This window comes from Staurois parvus, unplaced genomic scaffold (assembly GCF_062004578.1).
Source record: "Staurois parvus isolate SC_StPar_1 unplaced genomic scaffold, SC_StPar_1.0 ptg000020l, whole genome shotgun sequence".
Classification (NCBI taxonomy): domain Eukaryota; kingdom Metazoa; phylum Chordata; class Amphibia; order Anura; family Ranidae; genus Staurois; species Staurois parvus.
The window spans coordinates 7,878,199-7,904,349 of record NW_028317816.1 but is presented as its reverse complement, the minus strand read 5'-3'; the positions used below and the strand labels follow the sequence as shown (position 1 = coordinate 7,904,349).

The 26,151-nt window shown below is 40.4% G+C and overlaps 1 protein-coding gene across 3 annotated transcripts in view; it reads left to right on the top strand.

Annotated features, from left to right (window-relative positions):
- The window catches only part of BBS9 (Bardet-Biedl syndrome 9), a 488,277-nt gene that overhangs the window by 123,899 nt on the left and 338,227 nt on the right, over positions 1–26,151 (top strand). For all 3 annotated transcript variants that reach the window (XM_089687164.1, XM_089687172.1, XM_089687155.1), the window contains exons 6-7: positions 4,885–5,059; positions 10,378–10,462. In XM_089687164.1, the coding sequence (XP_089543290.1) occupies positions 4,885–5,059; positions 10,378–10,462 (260 nt within the window). The remainder of the gene's footprint in view (positions 1–4,884; positions 5,060–10,377; positions 10,463–26,151) is intronic.

Below are 26,151 nucleotides of genomic sequence, written 5' to 3'. Positions count from 1 at the left end.
TAAGCTAAGGATGTGCAGAATGGCTACAGTTCAGTCTGTCTTATCAGGAGATAAGACTTGGCCATTTGAACAAGAGGAGGATCAAACTGCCTTTTTACACAGTGAAGAGGATTAACCCCTTATGTTCCACAGTGAGTATAACAAGCATGCTTTACTGCATATACAGACTGATTTTACTGTTGTGGGTTTAGTAACACTTTAATAAACAAAGACAGCAGCCACCAGTACAAGGGACACTTCTAATTAAACATTAGTCCCATCCCTTGTGCTTATGTTTTTTGTATTAACTAAATTTATTCTTTAAAGAAGATTTTTAATACTTACCTGTCCTGGCACCCACACCACTGATCTTGTCTATCCTCTGTCTTGATGTGCTACTGCTGCTGAAGAAACTTTTGCATGTGACACAATTCGTGCTGTGTTGGATGCCTGACCCCCTACTGCATGTTCTATTGTCAACTCATATATCAGTAGAGAGCAGCGTGAGGGGTAATGAATCAAATAAAAAATTTCTCCTAGTGGTTAATCCAAAAACATCTCTATTAGATATAAAAACTATATTAAAAAGTAACCATTTAGCCTGCTGCCCTAGTATGTATTATGTTCTATTGTTGGACGGCTTGTTTCTTGCCCTTATCCACTGAACAGTGATGATATTGCCGTTAATTCATTGTATATCCACTATAACTCCAATAAAGAATATGTATGTTTCAATGTAAAAAAAAGATAACCGTTTAAAAAAAAAAGTGTGAAAGTCATATTAAAAATATTTTAGGTATTGCAATAATACCTCAATATTTTTCCGCCAAATATATTCTTTACTTAACTACGACTGATAGAATACATGTTATCACCACTGATGTTTTTTCTTCTGCATTGTATGTTATTCCATAGCGGGTTACACTGGGTTATTGTAACATATTTGGCTGCATAAACTGAGATAGTATATAGACCTCAATGACATTTTTAGTGAGTCAGTTAAATTAATAGTCATTCTGGATTTGTATTTAGTTGATATATTTGCCTATAAGAAAGGTTTGAAACCTCTAGTGGCAAAGGCCTGAACAGTGTTCTGCATTGCTACCTTCGTTTGATATATGTACTTGCATAATTGATACAGCCTGGCTAAAATATTTGCCTGTCAGTAAAAATAAAATCACATAGAAAGTCTTTACTCAAAGGTTCAAACCAATCTGCAGTTCCATTTTTAGGCACATTGCCATTCTTTCTGCCAGCCTTATGGTTTTCAGTAAGTTACATGTTCTAGTTAACTTGATTATTCTATCTGATGTCTGAACGATATATTTAAATATTTCTTTAGCTTAATGAAGTGGTTTGGGTGGAGTACTAGTGTCATAGTGCCAGACCTAAATAGAGTTTACATCTATTACTCATGGTCTGGCTTTTATGGTCAGTTAGTCATGTTGCCAAAGGCTCAGGTGGTCGGTGCCACAAGGAAACTGTATTTTATGCCTTCTTATTGTGCTTTCCGAAAAGCAAAGAAGCCATTGCTACACAAAGCTGCGTTTTTTGGCATGGAGCCACTATTCTCGATAAGCTTCTCTTTGGTTGTTTTCCAGGTGTCTACTACTCCATTGCTTGGTTTCCTATTTCACCAAAAGACAGTATATTCAGAGGCTGTTCTATTTCAACAAATATAAGATTTAGCGTTGTTAATTTGTGACACGTTAATGGAAAATGTTATTCAGTGGTTTACACTCTATGTTGTCACTGTTACCAAGTGACCATTCTGGACCATGAACCTGGAACTCAGTAATGCCAGGTCTGCCACAGAAATTCCACTTGAAATGGTTTTCATCAGAAGAAAGCTGAAGACCACAGTAGTGTTGTTGATGGTTAAGATTATTTTAGAGTGTTTTTCTAAAGCAAAACCAAATTTTTTTATGTTCAGTCAAGCTAAAAATGTTTCTTGTAGTGGCTGGCTTTTTGGCCAAGATGTATGAGTAATAATTAAGTATAGCAATATAATAGAAAACCGGGTGCAATGACCAAAGTGCAGTAGTAAAATTTATGTACGGTAATAAAGGCATAAAATGCATCTGGAACAGGAAAAGGTAAAACAGTTTGTCACAAGCCTGGGGAACAGAATCATGCAGCTTTCTGTGGCCAGAGGTGGATCTGCATAAACTGGGATGTTTATCTTGGATTCTGGCTGGCAGGGCCAGTCAGTTTCTGGGATGTGGTGTTGTCCTGCAAAGTCCTCGTGGCTCAGATCAGGCAAACTCTTCTGGTGTACAGAAGGATGCTGGTGTTGCTAGTTTACACATTTTGGGGGCTCCTTACCCTTGTCAAACCAACCGAGAGGAGCCCCTGAAACACGTAACGTAGCAATGCCAGTGTCCCTCTGAACATATCTGAGCAACAAGAACTTTGCAGAATATTTCTGCATTCCAGCCAAACCGCTATCTTACCAGCAAATTAGAGTCCCACACAGACTTCCCAGGCCATACTGCTCTACCACTGGCCATGGAGAGCTGGTTGATTCTGTCTTCCTGACTTTTGACAAGCCATTTTATTTCTTCCAGTTCTGCAAATGCATTTTATGTCTTTATTAAACAATTACATTTTAGGTTGTTGTACCCCATTTTTTAGTCTATTGTCTTTATCAGAATATGATCTTCCCTATCCAATTTGGATCTGTTTCACATCAGCTTCAGCTTGTATAAAAGCAGTGTGAACAATAAACTTTGACAAAGCATTTGCAGCTCTTTCAGCAGGCTTTGTTGAAGTCTTTTAAAGTACCATTAAGCTCCTGTTTGTAAATGTTGAACACAGATCCTAATGGGAGTGCTGATTGCCACTTTAAAGAAGCTGCTAGCAGTCTTCAGCATTACTTAAAGTTTATTGAAAGCCTGCTAGCAGCTTGTTTAACCACTTGCCCTCCTGAGGATTTAACCCCTTCCTGACCAGGCCTCTTTTTGCTACTGGGTGCTGCACTGATTCAACTGATAATTGCACGGTCATGCAATGCTGCACCCAATCGAAATTTACGTCCTTTTTTTCACACAAATAGGGCTTTCTTTCGGTGATATTTGATCATCTGTGTGCTTTTTATTTTTCACGTTATAAACAAAAAAAGACCAAAAATTTTAAAGAAAAACTATATTTTTTATTTTCAGCTATAAAAAATTTATAGTAAACTCAAAGTTAGTTATACATTTAGGCCAAAATGTATTCTGCTACATGTTTTTGGTAAAAAAAATCCCAATAAGTGTATATTGATTGTTTTGTGTGAAAGTTATAGCGTCTACAAACTATGGTATAGATACTGCAATTACGCCATTTTTTTGCTATATAGCGCTGCGTTAGTATAACGGAAAATTGCGCGGTCATGCAATACGGTACATAAATGAAATTTACATCCTTTTTTTCCCACAAATTGAGCTTTCTTTCGGTGGTATTTGATCGCCTGTGCGTTTTTTATTTTTTACGCTACAAAAAAAAGGCTGACAATTTTGAGAAAAAAAACTATATTTTGGACTTTTTGCTATAAAACATGTCCAGTAAAAAAATTTAAAAATCTAATTTAGTCATAAATTTCTGCCAAAATGCATTCTGCGACATGTCTTTGCTTTAAAAAAAATCCCAATACATGTAAATTAATTGGTTTACGTGAGAGTTATAGCGTCTACAAATGGCTGGAAAGATACTGGGATTTTTTTTTATTATACTAATAATGGCGGCAATCAGCGACTTATGGCGCTGATCAGCGATTTATGACAGTGATCAGCGACTTATGGTAGGACTGCGGCGGATATTTTGACACTGGGGGGAAACTGACTTGGGGTCACTGACATCCCCAATGACACCAATACAGTGATCAGTGCAAAAAAAAAAACACTGACACTGTACTAATGGCACTGGGGAGGAAGGGGTTAACTTTTATTAAGTAATGAAAGGGTTAACTGTGTGAGGGGAGTGTTTTACTAGGGGGCGGGGGTGTGTACTTCACAGGAACACGCTGATCCCGAGAGATAAAGTCTTCTCTCAGGTTCAGCGTGCTCTGAACTGACAGATAGCAGGGCTGCAATGTAAACAATGCAGCCGTGCTATCTGTCAGTGATTACTTGTAATCGCCGGCACCCGGCGGGAAATGACCCGCCGGGAGCCGGTGACAGACACCCGCTGCCACGATCGGCGGGACGGATAGGGTGGGCACGCGCCTCGCGCGCCCGCTACCTGTTTTGCACAGCGACGTTAAAAGACGGCGCTGTGCACACAGGTGCCGCCCTGCTGCAGTAAAAACACTGCGGCGGGTCAGCAAGCGGTTAAAGTGACAGTCAGCGCAACCATTAGGATTTGTTGAATATGGAACAGACATAAGGGGATCATAAATGCCCCAGGTAGGCTTTAGGCAATAATCTAAAAATGTATTAAAAAATAGGTTTCACCACAATATGTAGCAATTACAAATTTTGCCATGACTGTAGTCACATTTTCACATAGCCTACATAGCCTGTGGCCTAGGGTTTCAGGACAGTTTCATGGTGCAGTAGCAATTAGAGCTTTGAAAGTCAATATCGAAATGTGCAATTGAACATAGGTCTGATAATTCTAAGAGATCCTCTATTAATTTCCAGGTTTACTGATGCAAAGTAGGCAAACTGTTTCTTTCAGCTTTCCCAGCCTTCTCATGCTTTGTATGACTAGGTTGTTTTATCTCATCAGTGTGAGCTGAAGCAGCTACTTGAGTGGCATAGGAGTTGCACAAGACAGATGGCCTAGGGGTCTAGGAAGTATAAATTAGGCTCTGAGTATATATTTAAACTTTCTACAAATATTTCAGAGACAAAAGTAGAATCTGAAAACAAAGCCAGGGCAGGTTGCTTAGCCTTTTGTAAATATTTTATTTCCTCTCTGCAGGCCGGGATCTGATTTGTATTCAGTCAATGGATGGAATGCTGATGTTCTTTGAACAGGAAAGCTATGCGTTTGGACGATACTTACCAGGGTTTCTTTTACCTGGTCCTCTGAGATACAGTCCTAGAACAGACTCTTTTATTACGGTCTCTTCTTGTCGACAGGTTGAATGTTATAAGTAAGTATTACTTTAGTTCTATACAGTTAACACTGTGCATTAAGGAATAAATACACACACATAGGTGTACTTGGTTAAACAATGTAAGGAAAAAGGCTAGTTAAGAATCCATTCTGCAATATTGAAGTGAATTTTGATTCGGTATCCATGTCTAGCCATAGTACACACAGCCACACAAGCTTTTTCTAAATCAGGTACAGTAAATATTAAAATATTGCATATTAAAATGGCTGTAAAGGCTCAATGTTTTTTTACCTTCATGCATTCTATGCATGCAAGTAAAAAACCTTCAGTATAGCAGCCCCCCTAATACGTACCTGAGCCCCATCGCAATCCAGTGATGTGCACAAGAGCTTTGACTGTCCATAGACTCTCCTTCCTCATTGGCTGAGCCATTGGCTCCCGCTGCTGTCAATAACAGCCAGTGAGCCAATGAGAAGGGAGAGGGGGCTCTGTGTTTGAATGGTAATGCAGAACAGCAGCTCGGATGCGAGCCTGCTTGGGTTGGGTGCCCCCATAGCAAGCTGCTTGCTCTGGGGACTGTCGGTAGGAGGGAAGAGCCAGGAGCGCCGGAGGGGGACCTGAGAAGAGGAGGATTGGGGCTGCTTTGTGCAAAAGAGCAGGTACAATATATTATTATTTTTTTTTAATTGCCTTTAATTTTGCACTCTTCTGAGCCATCAGGTAGAGCATTAGTATTGTTTATATGTGTATTTATACTGTATATGTTTATAGCCTGTTCTAAAAAAAAAAAGAAGAGAAATATATATATATACGCTATATTACCAACAGTATTGGGACACCCTCCAAATCATTGGATTCAAGTGTTCCAATCACCTCCATGGCCACAGGTGTATAAAATCAAGCACCTAGGCATGCAGACTACAAACATTTGTGAAAGAATGGGTCGCTCTCAGGAGCTCACTGAATTCAAGTGTGGTACCGTGATAGGTTGTCACCTGTGCATCCATGCAATTTCCTTGCTATTAAATATTTCATGGTCAACTGTTAGTGGTATTATAACAAAGTGGAAGCAACTGGGAACAACAGCAACTCAGCCACCAAGTAGTAGGCCAAGTAAAATGACAGAGCAGGGAAAGCGCATGCTGAAGAGCACAGTGCACAGAAGTCGCCAACTGTCTGCAGAGTCAATAGCTAAAGACCTTCAAACTTCGTGTCTCCTTCAGAGTAGCATAAAAACAGTGTATAGCTTCATGGAATGGGTTTCCATGGCTGAAAAGCTGCATCCAAGCCTTACATCACCAAGTGCAATGCAGAGTGTCGGATGCAGTGGTGTAAAACAGGCTGCCCCTGGACTCTAGAACAGTGGAGACATGTTCTCTGATGTGATGAATCATGCTTCTCTGTCTGACAATCCAATGGATGTGTCTGGGTTTGGTGGTTGCCAGGAGAACAGTACTTGCCTGACTGCATTGTGCCAAGTGTAAAGTTTGTTGGAGGGGGGATTGTGGTGTGGGGTTATTTTTTAGGGGTTGGGCTTGGCCCCTTAGTTCCTGTGTTTGGATACCAAACTTTGCGGAGGAGATGTCAGGATGAGTTCCACTTCTGTAGACTGCCCAGGTGTTTTTTCAGCCGCTTTCCCACCTTGGCTGACTGGAATGTAGAAAGCTTCCAGGAGGATGAGGCCAAGAGGAAAATATGACCGGAGGCACGGACAGTGCAGTACAGCATCATCATATAACTGGTTTGGCAGTGATCAGGGACACTGACTGGTGAGTAATCAAATCGCAGCTCAACCACCTGCTTTTACCTACCCCTGGCCGCCCATGTGAACGGGCTTGGGCTTGGCCCCTTAGTTCCTGTGAAGGGAACCCTTAAGGCGTCAACAAACCTTGACATTTTGTACAATTTCATGCTCCCAACTTTGTGGGAACAGTTTGGGGATGGCCTCTCCCTCTTCCAACATGACTGCACACCAGTGCACAAAGCAAGGTCCATAAAGACATCTATGAGTGCGTTTTGGGTGGAGGAACATGACTGGCCTTAACAGAGTCCTGACCTCAACCCGATAGAACACCTTTGGGATAAATAAGAGCGGACACTGCAAACCAGGCCTTCTCGTTCGACATCCGTGCCTGACATCACAAATTCGCTTCTGGAAGAATAGTCAAACATTCCCATAGACACACCCCTAAACCTTGTGGACAGCCTTCCCAGAAGAGTTAAAACTGTTATAGCTGCAAAGGGTGGGCCAACTCAATATTGAACCCTATGGACTGGGATGCCATTACTAGGACAGGGATGTCATTAAAGTTCATGTTTGTGTAAAGGCAGGCATCCCAATACTTTTGGCAATATAGTGTGTAATATATATATATATATATACATATGTATATATACATATGTATATATATATATATCTATATATATATATATATAATATCGCAATAGTTTAAAGTTTTATACAAGTAAAATAGAATTGACCAAGAACCATTATTTATAGACCACATGCAAGACAAGTGTAGTAGAAATGTTTTTTAATGAAAATAACAAACTATGAATTTTAGTTGGTATGCAGGATTGCTTCAAGGTATCCTTACATAGTAAGATGCCATGTGCTTTATTTCTCACTTCAAAGACCCAATGAACAGATAAAATAATGCTTATTTCCTAACTACTCTTCTGTGCCACAATTGAGACTGACCAGCAGATAGACTTTAGCTAATTATTATAACTAGAGATGAGCGAATTATTCAAAAATTCGATTCGGCTGATTCGCCGAATTTGTGGAATAAATTCGATTCGATGCGAATTTATTCGCTGCGAATTTAACTTATTAAAAGAGTTTCTAGGCTTCAGAGAGCCTTTATATTAGTGCAGAACACTGTACCTTTAATTTAAATGCCCTTGGAGTCTGCTGGGGAAGAGAAATAATACTGTCAGTCAGTATGACATGCAGATGAGTGCCGTCGATCTTAGAATCACCGCACACTTCACTCATTTGGGCAGTCACGGGCCACGACGAAGAAGATGAAGAAGAAGATGAAGATGAAGAAGAAGATGAAGAAGAAGAAGAAGATGATGAAGAAGAAGAAGATGAAGAAGAAGAAGAAGAAGAAGATGAAGAAGAAGAAGATGAAGATGATGAAGAAGATGATGATGAAGAAGATGATGATGAAGAAGAAGATGATGATGAAGAAGAAGATGATGAAGAAGAAGATGAAGAAGAAGATGATGAAGAAGAAGAAGATGAAGAAGAAGATGAAGAAGAAGAAGAAGAAGATGAAGAAGAAGGATAAGAAGAAGAAGAAGATGAAGAAGATGAAGAAGAAGAAGAAGATGAGGATGAGGATGAAGAAGTAGAAGAAGAAGATGAGGATGAGGATGAAGAAGAAGAAGAAGAAGAAGGATAAGAAGAAGAAGAAGAAGAAGGATAAGAAGAAGAAGAAGATGAGGATGAAGAAGAAGAAGAAGATGAGGATGAAGAAGAAGAAGAAGATGAGGATGAAGAAGAAGAAGAAGATGAGGATGAGGAAGAAGATGAGGATGAGGAAGAAGAAGAAGAAGGATAAGAAGAAGAAGAAGAAGAAGAAGGATAAGAAGAAGAATAAGAAGAAGAAGGATAAGAAGAAGAAGAAGATGAGGATGAAGAAGAAGATGAGGATGAGGATGAAGAAGAAGAAGAAGGATAAGAAGAAGAAGAAGAAGAAGAAGGATAAGAAGAAAAAGAAGAAGGATAATAATAATAATAATAAGAAGAAGGATAAGAAGAAGGATAAGAAGAAGAAGAAGATGAGGATGAAGAAGAAGAAGAAGAAGAAGAAGAAGAAGTAGGATGAAAATAAGAAGAATTCCAGTACAGCAAAAAGTGTATCTGCAGAGAGCTCCGCTATTCCTGACAGTTCTCTGACAGTTCCTTCACATTTACAGCGGTTGAAACATTGTATCTATTTGTTTCCGAATAAAAACATCTGTATCCTAAATGGAAACAAATAGATACAATGTTTCAACCGCTGTAAATGTGAAGGAACTGTCAGAAATAGCGGAGCTCTCTGCAGGGACACTTTTTGGCGGCTGTAGAAGGGATGAAAATCGGCCGATCGGGAAAAATTCGATTCGTGCATCCGAAGTTTGCTAATTTTCGGATTCGGTGCGAATCAAATTTTTCCTAATATTCTAAACGAATTCCACTTTGCCAAGTTCGATTCGCTCATCTCTAATTATAACCATATGACATTCTGAAACATGTTTTATGGAATACTATTCTTTTTTCTTATGATGGTGAGAATTATAATAATGATAAAAACTGATTTATGTAAGGGCCCAGTGTATTTAAACATGATGCCTCTCTACCTGGTTCCAGGACTGTGGAGACTGTTCATTTACTGTTCTCATGTACACAAGTTTTGCCTTTCAGCAAATAACGGTGAAGTAGGGATTTTGTTTTTGCCAATTCTGGGTGTGCTCCATATAATATAAGGTTCTCACTTCATGGAAGGACATAGATTATCATCAAGAGATTCAGATAAGCAAAGCATACAGTACATTTTGTTAAGGCATGTTTTATTTTCAGTTATCATAAGCTCTTTTGTACAATATATTATCTTTGCTTTAGCAAAAAAATACAGTTCCATTATTTTTGTTCTGCAATACCAACACTCACTGGCCACTTTATTAGGTACACCTTGCTAGTCCAGAGAAAATATCCCCCACACCATTACACCACCACCACCAGCCTGAACCATTGATACAAGGCTGGATGGATCCATGATTTCATAATGTTTACGCCAAATTCTGATCCTACCATCTGAATGTTGCAGCAACCAGTCTTCCCATTCTCCTCTGACCTCTGACATCAACAGGGCATTTTCGTCCACACAGCTGCCGCTCATTGGATATTTTCTTTTTTTCAAACCATTCTCTGTAAACCCTAGAGATGGTTGTGCGCAAAAATCCCAGTAGATCTGCAGTTTTTTAAATACTCAGACCAGACTGTCTGGCAACAACAACCATGCCATGTTTAAAGCTACTTAAATCCCTTTTCTTCCCCATTCTGATTCTACATGCCTAATGCATTGAGTTGCTGCCACGTGATTGGCTGATTAGCAATTTGTGTTACCAAGCAATTGAACAGGTGTACCCAATAAAGTGGCCAGTGAGTGTAAATAAACAACATTTGTAAAAAAAATGATTAGCTAAATATGATGATGTATTTTATCAATTCAGTGTTTTTATGTCTGTGTGTACTTAAAATGCCATAACGTTTGTCTAATTTATCATCCCTGGTTGATTTTTTATTAAATTCAAAAACCGTTAAGAAAAATAGTGTAACCGTGATATGATGTATCTTCTAACAGATACCAGGTTCTTGCTGTTGCAACAGATGCTGATTCGAAAAAGGAGACAGAGCAGCAAAAAATAGGTTCTGGGAAGAGGCTGCAGGTAAGAAATTATTCGTTCATAACAGTAAAATGGTTATGGTTTTTTTTTGGAAATCACCTCAGTCTTACAATTTGTAAAACTGTTTAAAGATAATTATTTGTGAGTCACATAAGCCATTTAATTTCTTACTTCTTGAGTTCTCGGTAATATGTTTGGAAAATAGAGCCCTGGTATAATACAGTTAGGTGTACAAAAACAGCTATCAGTAAAAAGCAATCCATTTATTTGCTCCCTTTTAAATATGAAGTCTAGTTGCTATGCGCAATGGCTGTAGTTTTGTCCTAAAGTAAATTTTCAACCCCCCTCCCCCTCATTTTTTTTTTAAACATGTACTTACCTTGTAATGAGTTCTGCACATTTCAGATTCTCACTCACCCAGCGCACTCAGTGTTGTCCAGCTAAGATTCTCTTCTCTTCTGGCATTGCAAGGTCCTGCGCCACCATATTTTGGTGTGACGTCATGAAGAGGCTGCCGGCTGTTCCGGGTTCAGCCACAAGCCTTCTGATGATGTGCCGCTATGTTCACCCCTCTTCCTTTACTGATTGAAGGGCTTTGCCTCCTGGGATATGTGGCGTGCATGCCCCAAGAGGGGACAGCGCTGGACAATTTAGTAAAATAAAAAAAGGGTGGGGGGCCCTACTCCTGCAGAGGACTGAAGCAGGAGTGGAGGGAACATGTAGAGGGTGAAGACCTGCTTTAAAGTGTATGTAAACCCTAACAATGAACTTTTCTTATTTGCTCCCTTTTGGTCTGTTTGACAAAACATTGGCAGTGTTTTGTTTTATGTGTTTGATGAATGGAAACAAAACCTGATGAGCATGTTGGAGTGGTTGAGTAGTTTGGCAGAAGACATTGGGCAGATCTGACACTACTCAGTCCACAAAAATGCTATGTTTTGTCAGCCCCCAACAAGAGTTAGGCAATGAGTGAATTTCTGGCAGGTCAACAGACATTTTTCTGTACTTGCAAAGGATAAAACATGGAAAAATGTGCATGTGTTGCAGAAATGTACTGCATATTCTATGTGCTTTTTTCTACTTGACATATAGTTTAACCCAGGGGTGTCCTACCTTTTGACCTTCCTGGGCCATATTGGAAGAAGAGGAATTGTGTTACCACACATCAAATACACTAACATTAAGCATAGCTGATGAGCATAAAAAGTCGGTCAGATCACTGATATAGATAATGTACCTATCTGAGTAATAAAACAACAAATAATTATTAATCCACCACTATTCACAATCCGCGGTTGCGGTCGCTAAAATACAAAAGTGTATTCAAACCCAATACAATATGTGTGACTGAGCTGCAATATGAAAATATTTAAATAAATATATGAACAACTGAAATTACTTAAAAGAGAAAATTAAATGAAAGAAAAAAAAAGACAAAATATATGCAGCATCTTCCATTGTGTAGTATGTATGTATGTGTATATATAAATATATATATATTTTTGCACTTTTTGTGTGTTTTACAATGTAAAACACACAAAAGTGCAAATATTTATATTACACAGTTGTAGACACAGTGTATATATATATATATATATATATATATATTATTTTTTTAATTCCTTTTCTATTTTGAGTAATTTCAGTTACAGTCAGGTCCATAAATATTGGGACATTGACACAATTCTAACGTTGTTGTCTCTATACACCACCACAATGGATTTGAAATGAAATGAACAAGATGTGCTTTAACTGCAGACTGTCAGTTTTATTTGAGGGTATTTACATCCAAATCAGGTGAACGGTGTAGGAATTGCAACTGTTTACATATGTGCCTCCCACTTGTTAAGGGACCAAAAGTAATGGGACAGAATAATAATCATAAATCAAACTTTCACTTTTTAATACTTGGTTGCAAATCCTTTGCAGTCACTTACAGCCTGAAGTGTGGAACGCATAGACATCACCAGACGCTGGGTTTCATCCCTGGTGATGCTCTGCCAGGCCTCTACTGCAACTGTCTTCAGTTCCTGCTTGTTCTTGGGGCATTTTCCCTTCAGTTTTGTCTTCAGCAAGTGAAATGCTCAATCGGATTCAGGTCAGGTGATTGACTTGGCCATTGCATAACATTCCACTTCTTTCCCTTAAAAAACTCTTTGGTTGCTTTTGCAGTCTGCTTTGGGTCATTGTCCATCTGCACTGTGAAGGGCGTCCATTGAGTTGTGAAGCATTTGGCTGAATATGAGCAGATAATATTCCCAAAACACTTCAGAATTCATCCGGCTGCTTTTGTCAGCAGTCACATCATCAATAAATACAAGAGAAGCAGTTCCATTGGCAGCCATACATGCCCACGCCATGACACTACCACCACCATGCTTCACTGATGAGGTGGTATGCTTAGGATCATGAGCAGTTCCTTTCCTTCTCCCTACTCTTCTCTTCCCATCACTCTGGTACAAGTTGATGTTGGTCTCATCTGTCCATAGGATGTTGTTCCAGAACTGTGAAGGCTTTTTTACATGTCGTTTGGCAAACTCTAATCTGGCCTTCCTGTTTCTGAGGCTCACCAATGGTTTCCATCTTGTGGTGAACCCTCTGTATTCACTCTGGTGAAGTCTTCTCTTGATTGGTGACTTTGACACACATACACCTACCTCCTGGAGAGTGTTCTTGATCTGGCCAACTGTTGTGTGTTTTCTTCACCAGGGAAAGAATTCTTCAGTCATCTACCACAGTTGTTTTCCGTGGTCTTCCGGGTCTTTTGGTGTTGCTGAGCTCACCGGTGCGTTCCTTCTTTTTAAGAATGTTCCAAACAGTTGTTTTGGCCACGCCTAATGTTTTTGCTATCTCTCTGATGGGTTTGTTTTGTTTTTTCAGCCTAATGATGGCTTTACTGATAGTGACAGCTCTTTGGATCTCATCTTGAGAGTTGACAGCAACAAATGCAAATAGCACACTTGAAATGAACTCTGGACCTTTTATCTGCTCATTGTAATTAGGATAATGAGGGAATAACACACACCTGGCCATGGAACAGTGAGAAGCCAATTGTCCCATTACTTTTGGTCCCTTAACAAGTGGGAGGCACATATGCAAACTGTTGTAATTCCTACACCGTTCACCTGATTTGGATGTAAATACCCTCAAATTAAAGCTGACAGTCTGCAGTTAAAGCACATCTTGTTTGTTTCATTTCAAATCCATTGTGGTGTATAGAGCCAAAAATGTTAGAATTGTGTTGATGTCCCAATATTTATGGACCTGACTGTATTTATTTGAAAATGTTCATATTGTAGCACAGTCACACATATTGGATTGGATTCTGATTTCAGCTCTGTATGACTGTATGTGCTATATGGGGAAGTAGAAGTGGGTTGTGGGCAGGGGGATTTGAGAGGGTGCAGCTGAAATCTGGGAGGGCATAGCCCACCCCATCACCCTCCTAGATCCGGCCATACGGCACTTACTGGCCTGGGGAGTCCTTGCGTTCGTTGCCGCCGGTGCTGTGCCAAATACGGCATCCCTCCAGATGTGCCTAGGCATGGCTTGTCTGTGTCAGCCATTGCTACGGCTGTTATGCCGTGCATGGCATTCCTCTAAATGTGTCTGGCCCAATGCTTAACTCTCTTGGGCCGTGGAATGGACACCTGCTTTAAACCCTTGCCGACTATTGTAATGCATATTTGCGGAAACAGGGCAGGTGGGCCTGAAATCACATCTGTGGACAAAATGTAATATCATATATTCATTTGCCTTTGTATTTAAATTTTTTTCTAACCTACTCCAATTAAACTAATTGATCTTGTAGTTTGCAAATGTACTTTAAGAAGACTCCCACACATTTCCTTTCTTGAATTCTGTGACATATATTTACCATGCCCTGTGAGTAGGCACCGATGTATCACAGAATTCACAGAGCCTGTCTTCTGGACTACAGAGATGCTGAGAAAAGTAGTTACAGAAGGCACAGTCAGTAAAAGCATCACAACTTGCAGGCAGCAAGATAGGCTTTACAGGGAGTCCAAGAAGTTGTGGAAAGAGGTGGACAGCAGACAGACTGCTAACAACATGAAAGGAGATTTTTCAAGTTAGCTTATGTCCAGTACAGTTTGTGTATTCATAGACCCTGGGTTATAGGATCATACCTTCAGGTGATTGGACACTGCAAAGCTTTGAGGACATGCCCCTTGGATGCCTCTCCTATAACCTTATGCTACTCCATGAGTCCTATTGGGTTATCCCAAGGGGAATGGGTCAGCTCTCTCTCTGTTAAGGGCTTGAGAGGGTCTGCAGAATTTTCCCTAACACTCCTGATATTATTATCTGAAGTTTTCTTGGTCCATTTTTGTGCGTCATCCTACTCCTATATTTTAAGAGAGGAATTCTCAGCCACTATGTCTGCCTGCCCTGTTAAAAGTCTTAGATTGCAGAGGACACAAGTGGTCTCTCCTTTAGAGATTATTGACCCAACCACAGGTCCCCAACCTGGGTTCTATTAGTGTATCTTTGCTGGCTGAATGTTGCCTGTACACTTGCTCCTGGAGCCTTTTTATATGGTTACTGGCCACATCCTGAAAAAATCTTCATCTCTTTCAATTACCGTACTCAGCAATACCCTATTGAGGTTTGGTTCCTAAATAAAAAAAACTGTTTCTGTCATGGATTCCATTATTTCCTGCCTTAAGAAAACCTTACCAGCCTCTGCTGAGAATGTTTTCAAGAACCCGTTAAATTCTTTATTTTAGACGTTGTGCAGTTACAGTGTAATCCTGCATTACAGTTGCCAATATAAAATCAAACAAATGTACAATTATTACAGACTAGAAAGCTTATATGAAACAGAGTTGACAGACCGATAGGGTACAAATATACAGACATTACGAGAACACCATCTTAGAATCATTTTAGTGACCAACTTTTCCCAAAAAAAGCACAGCCTGTATGGCAAGACCAATGATATTACTATGCCCCAAATCAGTATTAGAGGATTCTGAGTATCAGATGGAATCCTATAAAGACAGCACAACATCCAAATATTTTTCCCAAATAATGGGGGTTACAGAAAAGTGTTAATGGGTTAAAAAAGAAAAATTCCCTACAGAGTCAAATAAAAAGTGGAAGAGAAAAGAAGAGAGAGTGAAAGAAATAGGAAAAAAGGGGGGGGGGGGGGTGTGACGATTGCGGCGTCAGACCCCAGCCCTTCTCACCAAACTCGTGACCGAAGGACTAGCTAATCTAAAACCGCACTGTCACGTGCGTAACAATGCCACGCCCAACTGCACCCTGCACACAGTTTTTCCAGCTAATGGACCACAGTCTGTGTACCGGCAGCTTGGAAGCGATTGTTACTGGGTCAGGTTAATTACGCAATTAACCCTTCACACTGCCACCACCTCCTTTTTGTACAGAGAAAGAGGTAACTCGGCAATATTAGCAATACACTATGATATTTGAATAATCGTCTGTATACCACTGTCACCGCAGGCAGGTTATACAGAGGGTTAAACACACACCGTAGCGCTCCTTAGAGGCAGGAATTCGTAGTTTGCATTAAAGGCGTTAGAAACAGTTCAACACTTTCAGAAAGTAAGATTTATTACTAAAAGGTCAACAGGGTGCAATAAAAATATTTACAGAAAAATATGTAGCCAATATATATATATAAATACAGGCAACAATAGCACAGCAAAGAGATAACAGAGAGAAGTTAGAGGGTTAAAGTACTTGCCACATGTCCTGGATTAAGCAGCTTCCAAGTTTCAGAGCCAAAAGGATGCTTTGATCTCCCACTGTTAGTTTTGTTAAAGGGAGACTCTTCAACTCTCACACACAGCTCAACTCCAAGCATAACAGCCTTTTTCTAGGATCTCAGCAGGGTGTCTTCTTACAGCAGAGAATTATATTCTAGCTTATATTATGGCCTATAACCTTTCCTCGGTACATGTAACATTCCACCCACGGGTAGATTAATACGCAGAATCGTCTGCTGAATGTCTACATATGAAATATGACATACCTGCTGGGATGGTTAAGGAGATATTATTTTCTGCTCTCCTGTTGACCTCAGCTAGGGGATGTAATATATCAGGAAACTTGTATCAAAGTGACCAATCTGAATATATGCCTGGTTTTTATGTAAGCCTCCCATATTCCAAGATATGAAATCATAGGGGAAAATGGATGTTGAATGTGGTGTCTAGTTTATGACTCCTCTGGAATGTCTTTGAACTCAGAGAAGGACTCAGTTTATGCTTTTATGATCCCTTTCCAAACAAGAGTTTCTTAGACAGAGGGGCACCTAGCTAGTGAGGTTTTATAGCCAGTACGCCCTCCCACTGAGCTTGTTGCCTGTGATCTCTGCAAACACACCCCGACCACATGTCACTCAACAGAGAGGGAGGGGGATGAGGAAAGAGGGAGAGAGATAATTATACAAGATGGACGGTCCTTTGCCAGAATGGAGATTCCCATCCATCTCTGTGTGCATGATTGCTACAGGAAGCACTGGAGTTACCGAGTTACCTTTCAACCTCCATCACTAGGTAATCAGAGACATAAGTGTCAGATACTGGTTATCAGCATTTCCAGTCATCTGGGCTAGGGGTGTAGGATTTTCAAGGACCCTTTAAATAAGGGTTTAGAAGCCTTCATAGTCTTCAAGTCAATATTTCCTCTGGATGGTCTTGCTATGTATCCTTCCTTTGCAAATATGTATGTCTGTTAGACCTCCGCCAAATATTCAGGATGGACCTCTTTTTGCAATAAAGAATTATTTGGTCAGCGGAGCTTCCCTGCAAGAAGCACCTTGTGTGCATGCCTTTTGAAGAGCAATGCCTATTTGATAACTGCTCGGACACTTACATCAAGGAACTCATGGCAGGAGAGAGTACTCAGAAAAAGAAGGCCAGAGCTACTACAGGCAAACCCTGCCGTAGCAATGAAAAGTTGGGTGTTCAGGTGTTTTCCAATGCCATTTTCAGGCACATGGTGTTTTGGGCTGCTCTCTTGTGTTCTTGAGCCCTCTTTTTGATCATTTGCTATATGGGCATATTGGCGATGGTTTGCTGTATTGCCCTCCCTTCTGTTGCACTGCTTTTGGTGTAATGGTATAATAGTAAAATCCAGTGTTCTGTAATGTATGATTAAGAAAGCAGGATTTTTGACTTGCCGACAAATAATTTTTTAGAATACATTACAGGTCACAAGTCCCTCCCCTCTTTTCCTTATGATTAACTCTTTATTACTTGCTACTTAACTGAGTCTTGCTGGGAGTAGAGGGAAAAAGGAAAATTGGTCGCATACTAGAGGCTTGATGTAAAACATGACAAATGTTTATTGGTCCATAAAACAAGGACATACAGCACACGGACTATGCTGGCTGTTCAGCATAGTCCTAGTGCTGTATGTCCTTGTTTTATGGACCAAAAAACACTTTTCATGTTTTTCAGCAAACCTCTGCGTGTGCGCGACCAATTTTCCTTTTTCCATATGAATATAGTGGCGAGCCAGGGTCTGCGCCTGCACGAAGCTTTCATTGATTGTTCCGCCTGAGCAGTATCTTCTTTCTTCATGGGAGTAGAGGGGTTTGCTAGGGCTATCCTTACAGCTTTGTCTGCTAGTGTCCAGTCACCTGACGGTAGCTGCATAACTCATGGTCTAACATCAAAGCAGCCCATAGGTTAGTCTTTTTATTTTTATTAAACCTAGCTGGTTAAAATGAAAAAAAAAAAAAATTAATTGATTCCCCATCTACACACTTGATGCAGATAGGGGAATACTCCCTGCTGTGTCTTTGTATTCTGACAGCAGGAGATTTCCCTGTCATCAGAATACACAGATCAGCACTGCCAGCTATAGCCTGTGGTGCTGATTGAGGGGGGAAAATCCGACAGGCTGGTTGTACAAAAGTCGATCAGTAGATCATCTTTTGTACAACCAGCCTGTCCATACATGGATCAAAATTTGGCTGTTTCCTGGTGAATCAGACAAATTTTGATCCATGTATGGTTGGCTTAGGATCCTGTAACGTTTAACCACTTCTTGTCCGGCCCATGCACATAAATGTCCGGACGGGAGCAGTGCAGGAGCGGGTGGTTGTTTATAAATGTCCTCCCGCTTCCCTGCCTGTGCGCGCTCCGCTGTGTCCGGATCGCTGTACGGGACCTCTGTGTGAGGTCCCGATCATGTGATCACTGATTGGCCAATCAGTGATCACATGAGCAGTAGTAAACAAGATGTCACTTCCTGACATCATTGCTTACTACTTGTGAAATCTGTGAATGATCACAGAGGTCACATGGTACAAGGCTATTCACAACAGCCTTGTACCATGTGACAACCTGTGACCAATCACAGCTTTCACAGTATTTCTCAATGGCTTCAAGAATGCAGCCAGAGAGAAGGAGAAATGATTGCTTTTACAGCCTTTATGGGTGTAAAAGCAATCAGTGTAAAAAAAAAAAAAATCTTCATCACTAAGGTGACACTGTACTGCTAGGGTGACAGTATGTAAAAAAAACAAAAAACAACAATATAGAAAAATAAAATACAAATGTAAAAATAATGTTTGAAAAATTATAATTTTTGGTTATAAACTAATTTAGGTTATTATTTTTTTTGCTAAAAAGATAGCTGAATACATTTTGGCCAAGATTTATGAAGAAAGATTATTTATTTGCAAAAATTTAACAAAAACACTTTTTCATTTATATAGCAAAACAATAAAAATCCCAGTGGTGAATAAATACTACCAAAATAAAGTTTTACCTGTCTCAAAAAAATGCTAAAATGGGTACAGTGTTGCATGACCGCGCAATTGTCATTCAAAATGTGATAGCCCTGAAAGCTGAAAATTGGCCTGGACAGGAAGGGGGTGAAAGTGTCTGTACTTGAAGTGGTTAATGTACTCCAAGCAAAGGGCTTTTCCAGTGAGGTAAAAATTATATTTTCTGTTCTACTGCGGAACTGCTAAGAGAAGCCTACAGGTAAGGTGCAGACTGCTTCTGTGACAGGAGTTGCATAAGGAAGCTCTGACCCCGCCCTTAGAATTGGACTTCAAAATGTGCTTAAAAATAAGCTGATGCCTATCATCAAATACGAGTCAACCTTATTTAATAGATCCCACGTTTCCAACAGTTTTTTTTCATGGACCAGTACATTTGTCTGTACACCGTGTTCCAAATTATTATGCAAATTATATTTTTCTCATTTACCTAAATAATTGATGTAAATACCAGTCAGCATAATTCTCATGTTATCAACTATTAAGAGTACAATTCACATTTTATTGAACAAACCTCCTAATAACAGTATTTTTTTTAAACGTAAAACACTTACAATGCACTGTTCCAAATTATTACGCACAGTAAGTTTCAAAACACTTTATAGGTTGTAAAGAACTGAAAATTGTCATTGGTTGTGTTTACAGCATATTTACTGAAATCAAAAGCTATTTCAATCAAACTTTTAACAACATTTTAACTTTTTAAACATTTTAACAGGTCACATTACATTTTAACATAGGACCCCTTATTTGATAGCAGCTTCACAAGTCTTGCATCCATTGAACTTGTGAGTTTTTGCTTGAATTTGTTTGCAAGATGTCAGAATAGCCTCCCAGAGCTGCTGTTTGGATGTAAACTGCCTTCCACCCTCATAGATCTTTTGCTGGAGGATGCTCCAAAGGATGGAGGTCAGGGGAGGATGGAGGCCACACCATGACCTTCTCTCCTTTTATCCCCATAGCAGCCATTGATGCAGAGGTATTCTTTGCAGCATGAGATGGTGCATTGTCATGCATAAAGATGATTTTATTACAGAAAGCATAGTTCTTCCTTCTGTACCAGGGAAGAAAGTGGTCAGTCATAAACTCCACATACTTTGCAGAGGTCATCTTTACACCTTCGGGGACCCTAAAGGGACCGACCAGCTCTGTTCCCATGATTCCGGCCCAAAACATGACTCCACCACCACCTTGCTGACGTCGCAACCTTGTTGGAACAGGGTGGCCGTCCACCAACCATCCACTACTCCATCCATCTGGACCATCCAGGTTTGCAGGACACCCATCAGTGAACAGGACTGTTTGAAAATTAGTCTTCATGTATTTTTATGCCCAATGCAGCCGTTTTTGCTTGTGAGCATTGGTTAGTGGTGGCCAAATAGAAGGTTTATGCACAGTTGCAAGACTCTGGAGGACTCTACACCTTGATGTCCGTGGGACTCCAGAGGCACCAGCAGCTTCAAATATCTGTTTGCTGCTATGTAATGGTATTTTAGCAGCTGCTCTCTTGATCCGATGCATGGATCTGGCAGAAATCTTCCTCAATGTGCCTTTATCTGCACGAACCCGTCTATGCTCTGAATCAGCCACAAATCTCGTAATAGTGCGATGATCATGCTTAAATTTTTGTGAAATATCTAATGTTTTCATACCTCGTCCAAGGCATTGAACTATTTCACTCTTTTTGGCAGCAGAGAGATCCCTTTTCTTCCCCATATTGCTTGAAAATGGTGCTCTGCTTAATAATGTGGAACACCGTCCTTTAGTAGTTTTTCCTTAAATTGGGCTCACCTGCCAATCTCATTATCACAGGTGTCCGAGATTGTTTTCAGTGAACAAAAGAGCCTGAGACACAATGCCATCCATGAGTTAAACTGAAAAACAAAATATTGAATCTTTGTGACACTTAAATAGAATTTGCATAATAATTTGGAACAGGGTGTATATAATGACATGAAACCTGATTGGTTTCTATGCAGAGCTACACCCAATTTTGCACTCTCCAGTTTTAGTAAATCAACCCCATTGTCTGTCTCCTGAATGTTCTTTTGCATTGTCATCCTGTCACAAGCATTTCCAGAAAAGACTATAAATGGTAGTACTGACACTCGATCAGCAGGCATGATCCAATGTTGTCATTAGGACGTTTGCTGTGAGCAATGACATGCAGCCTCTGCAGGAGTGCGTTCATGTTTACAGGAACTGGCTACAAAGTCTGGAGGGGATCAGCAGCACTGAGCTCTAACACAGTTTTAAAAAAGGCTGAATGGTATTTTCCCCAAAACAATCATCTACTATATGGCTAGTAAAACTGCATAGAGCTTCTAGTTTTTTTGGGGTGTAAAAGATTTCCCCTGCAAGTGTGGTGTATTCCAATTTACACCAATGCCAGTAGTACAGCAAATCGCACTGAGGGAGGCTTATAAAAAATATAAACAAAGAAGATCAAATGTGATGTAGTATATCCTGAATTTATTAGTGTTTACATTGGTTTTATTTTCAGTATCATTGAAGAAAGTTTTGTGGATAATTTTATTGCTTGGAGGTAGCAATTGGCCTGTTGCTTGCACATCTGTTGTAATGACATGGTGTGTTGGGATCCACGTCATTCACAATTTCTGCAAGTTACACTTTTGTCATAAAGAGGAAATTCAGTTTATTCCACAGCAGACAAGAACACGTTTTCCTAAAATAGCATCTGCTGCGTATTTTTGCGTTAAGTCCAAAGACTGTATATGATTTCTCGGTCGGTATTACTGTTCTATGGATATATATTTAATAGACTCTCTGAGGGTTGCTCACCAGCCGCAGCTGTTTTACAGACACACAGTGTCAGATAATTGCTTTAGAGCATATGGCAGGGAATACTTTATTTTAAGTTCTATCACATGTTTATAAAACTCCCTTTGGTCATAAAAGGAACAATCTTGTTTTTTTGTATTTTTTTCCCTTCAAATTGATATAATATTCCCTTGCTCATCATATTAAAGTGAGTATGCATTACTGTCTCCTGCTTCATCACACTGGAGACTCTTTTATGTTCATATTGCTGGCGCTGTTTGGGATTTTCACCTAATCACAATATGGTCTCCACTTTTTATGTCTTTCACATGATCTTTAGGTGAGCTTTCTATGCTTTAATGCAGCAAGTATAGCGATGAGATAAAAATTCTATGCTTGTCATCAATGTCTCCTTCTTGAAATATTCCAAAGTGATTTTAGGTTGATTGGGACTTTGCAAAAACAGTTTATATGTTATTGCTAAAGAAACCACTGTAACTAAACAGTCACTGCAATTGACAGCCTGGCTTAGAATGTAGTACCATTTTATGTTTTTGCTTATTCTCATGGTATATATTGCTCATATTTTCTAAACATACTTTAATATGAACCTCTGTTTTCGCATGTAGTTCAAAGCAGCAGGTTCACTTATAAGCTTTCCATACCAACAGCATATACTCACCTTTCCTTTGCTCACCCGCTATTCCATTCAGCTGCCAGAAGACAACCCTGTGTCTTCTTACAGTTGAAGTTTACACAAAACTAAAAACACTCCCTGCCCCTATGTGACAGTGCAGGGACATTCACCAAACACCAACACTAAAATTTAAAGTGACCTTTGTAGCTGCAGGCACTGTGGAAAAAATAATTCTCTAAGAGTAGTAGCACAGAAGTCACACAAATTATTTTCTCAGCTAAAAGCCCAACTCTGGGCACAACAACACTGCAAGCGTAAATATTTGCTGAGTAAGGGGATTGCAAAAGAAGCTGTATTACTCACCTGGCTCCCCACTCCAGCAGGCTCACTTGATTCCTGCGATTAGTTATCTGTAAACTGCTTCAAGCCGTAGTCCCACACACCATGTACAATGTAGAGTTGATAGTTCTGCACTGTGCGTGATTATGCTGAGGCTCCAACCACAGACCAGACTCATTAAAGCAAAGCTCGGGGTAAAATGTCATTACCAAAAGCGGTAACCCCGAGCTACACTCGGGCTTACCATGCGGTGCTGCATAGGGAGTCCCTGCAGAGCTTGCCTTGTCCTTCCCTCCCGCGATGTGTCCCCTGCAGCGTCCCTGGCCATCTCCTCCAGCTGATGCTGGCATCCGGCTTCTGTGTTCCGGTCTCTGTGACGTCGGGATGTACGGGCGCAGCCGGCGGCGGGAAATTTGAACATTTTAAAAAATGTCATTTTTTTCAAAACGAATCTTACATAGTAAAACATTGCTGTTTCAAACCATTTCACATACATTTTGTCCCTAGTGCTTTGTCCTGTCCCCTGTCTGCATTTTTACTGTTCTTTCTGCCTGGAAACTTAGAAAAGTTCATGGCGTCCAAAAAGCGTCCCTTTAGGTCAAAAGCGGGTTTAGATCAGCTAGAGAACAGCGATAGTAAATCAGAACCACTTGCAGAATTGAGTGATAATGATTCGTGGAGAAATTCGTCATCAGACACTGAAAACAATTTTGCGACTTTGCTCAGTGATGTGTGAACTTGGCGCTATATTTCAAATTTCAGTGTTTTTGGTTTGATTATATTATTGAATTAAATGTATTATTATTATTATATTATTATTTTTTATGATTATTTATTAACCCCTTCCCGCCGATGCCTCCCGGCCCTTTAAGAGATTCAGACGCCGGGAGGCGGGGCGGTTGGGGCGTGGCTTAGGAATCATGTGACCGCCGTGATGACGCGTCACGGCGGTCACATGATCGGGAAAGGTCCCGTTCGAAAGTGCGGACCGGGACCTTTCCGTGAGTACCACACAAGTGTGCTGGGAGCGCGCAGGGCGCGCGCTCTCAGCACATATGTATTTAGTTACATGGACGCAAATGTGCGGCCGCTCGGCGTCTAGGCCCAGACGCCGGGAGGCCGCACATTTGTGTGCAGCCGGCGCAAAGGGGTTAAATTATAATTTATGATTTTGTGTTTCCAATTTTATTATACCCGGGATGTTTACTAGACTCTTGTTCGGACAGATTTCAGTGAGTTATTCCTAAATATTACAGCCTACAATAAAAAAACTACATATTTCCATGCAAAAAAATGGTACCGCTTTCAGCACCAAAAATCTGAAATAATCATACAGCTAGGGAGGTTAAAGGGAATTTAAATTGATCTCTATAGCTGCAGGTGCTGTGGAAAAAATAATTCTCAAAGAGTAGTAACACAGAAGTCACACAAATTATTTTCTTAGCTAAAAGCCCAACTCTGGGCACAACATGAAAAAATACCCTTGCAGTGTGGGCCCCACACTGCAAGGGTAAATACTTCTTGAGTAAGGGGGTTGCAAAAGAAGCTGTATTACTCACCTGGCTCCCCGCTCCAGCAGGCTTCTTTGATCCTTGTGATTAGTTATCTGTAAACTGCTTCAAGCCGTAGTCCCACACACCATGTACAATGTAGAATTGATAGTTCTGCACTGTATGTGATTATGCTGAAGCTCCAACCAGAGTAAAATAGCTTCAGAGCCCTCTGCCAAGTGAAACAGCCCCTTATGCAATCCCCTAGACTGAAAGTGGTTATAAAAGTTTTTTATCTTAATGCATTTCTTGGGGGTGGGGGATTCCTGGATGACAGCAGAATATATAACTAATGAGCCTATCAGTACAAACAAAACGGCAAAGAGGTCCTCCCACAATGTTTTCCTGGCCCTTTGGTTTTTGGTATGGTTTTTAAGGATGTTCACAAAAAAAAAAAAGGCTTCAGCCCCTCCTCCCTAAAATTTATAACTGACCAATATCCGAACACTTCCTCAACATGGGAGGGGTACCTTGCTGGAGGCAGAGAGGGGGCATGATGGGCTGCTTGCACGGATAAGGATTCGCTATAGATTTTCTGGTGGGGAATGTCACATAATTTTTTTTTTGGTGGGGGGATCCTCCTTAACCACTTGCCCTCCAGAGAATTTACCCCCCTTCCTGACCAGGCCATTTTTTGCAATACGGCGCTGCATTACTTTAACTGACAATTTCGCGGTCATGCAACGCTGCACTCAAATTAAATTTATGTCCTTTTTTCCCACTAATGGAGCTCTCTTTTGGTGGTATTTGATCGCCTCTGTGGTTTTTATTTTTTGCGCTATAAACAAAAGAAGACTGACAATTTTGAAAAAAATACAGTATTTTTGACTTTTTGCTATAAAACATATCCAGTAAAAAAAAAATCAAATTGCGTCATAAATTTAGGCCAAAATGTATTCTGCTGCATGTTTTTGCTAAACAAAAATCCCAATATGTGTAAATGAATTGGTTTACGTGAAAGTTATAGCGCACACGCCCACTCCCCAGAATTACAAAATCACATATATATACATATACAGGATTTTGTGCAGCCCTGCAGCACATCAGTGTGACAGCAGCCTTATAGGGGGTTCAGAACATTAGGGGTTCATTTAAATTTGCAATTTGGAGGTGATAATACCCCATAGTTAAGATACGTTTTTACCACCCCAGCCCGAAACACACTTCCTTTAGCTGCAGTGGCCAGGGTGTTACACGCCCTGTCATGGTTGGTTGGTGTAGCACATGCCAAGCATGACCCATTTAGGTGAATGAGGCTGCTCTTCAAGTGCCCTGCAACCTTGCGCAGTACAGATAACAAGGGGTTAAAGCAGGCAGCATTGTGTTGTTTTTTTACCACCTGCTTTAACCCCTTTGGACCCCGCAGAAGTATGCAGTTGTGGGGCACTTTCAGAGTGGCCCCATTTACTTAAATAGGTCACAATTGGCAGGTGATACCACCCACCAAAAGCAACAGGGGGTTTAATTCCTGCTGTGGCATGAGTACACCTTTGGCTGCTACTTCAGAAGATAAAGGGGGTAGGGATTGGGGGACATAAAACCCCAACTCAGCAGCAGGGTTTTACCACCCCCCAACTTTATGTGTGAACAAGCCCTAAGGTTGCTGCAGCCGAATGCAACTAAGGGCTCATTCACAAGT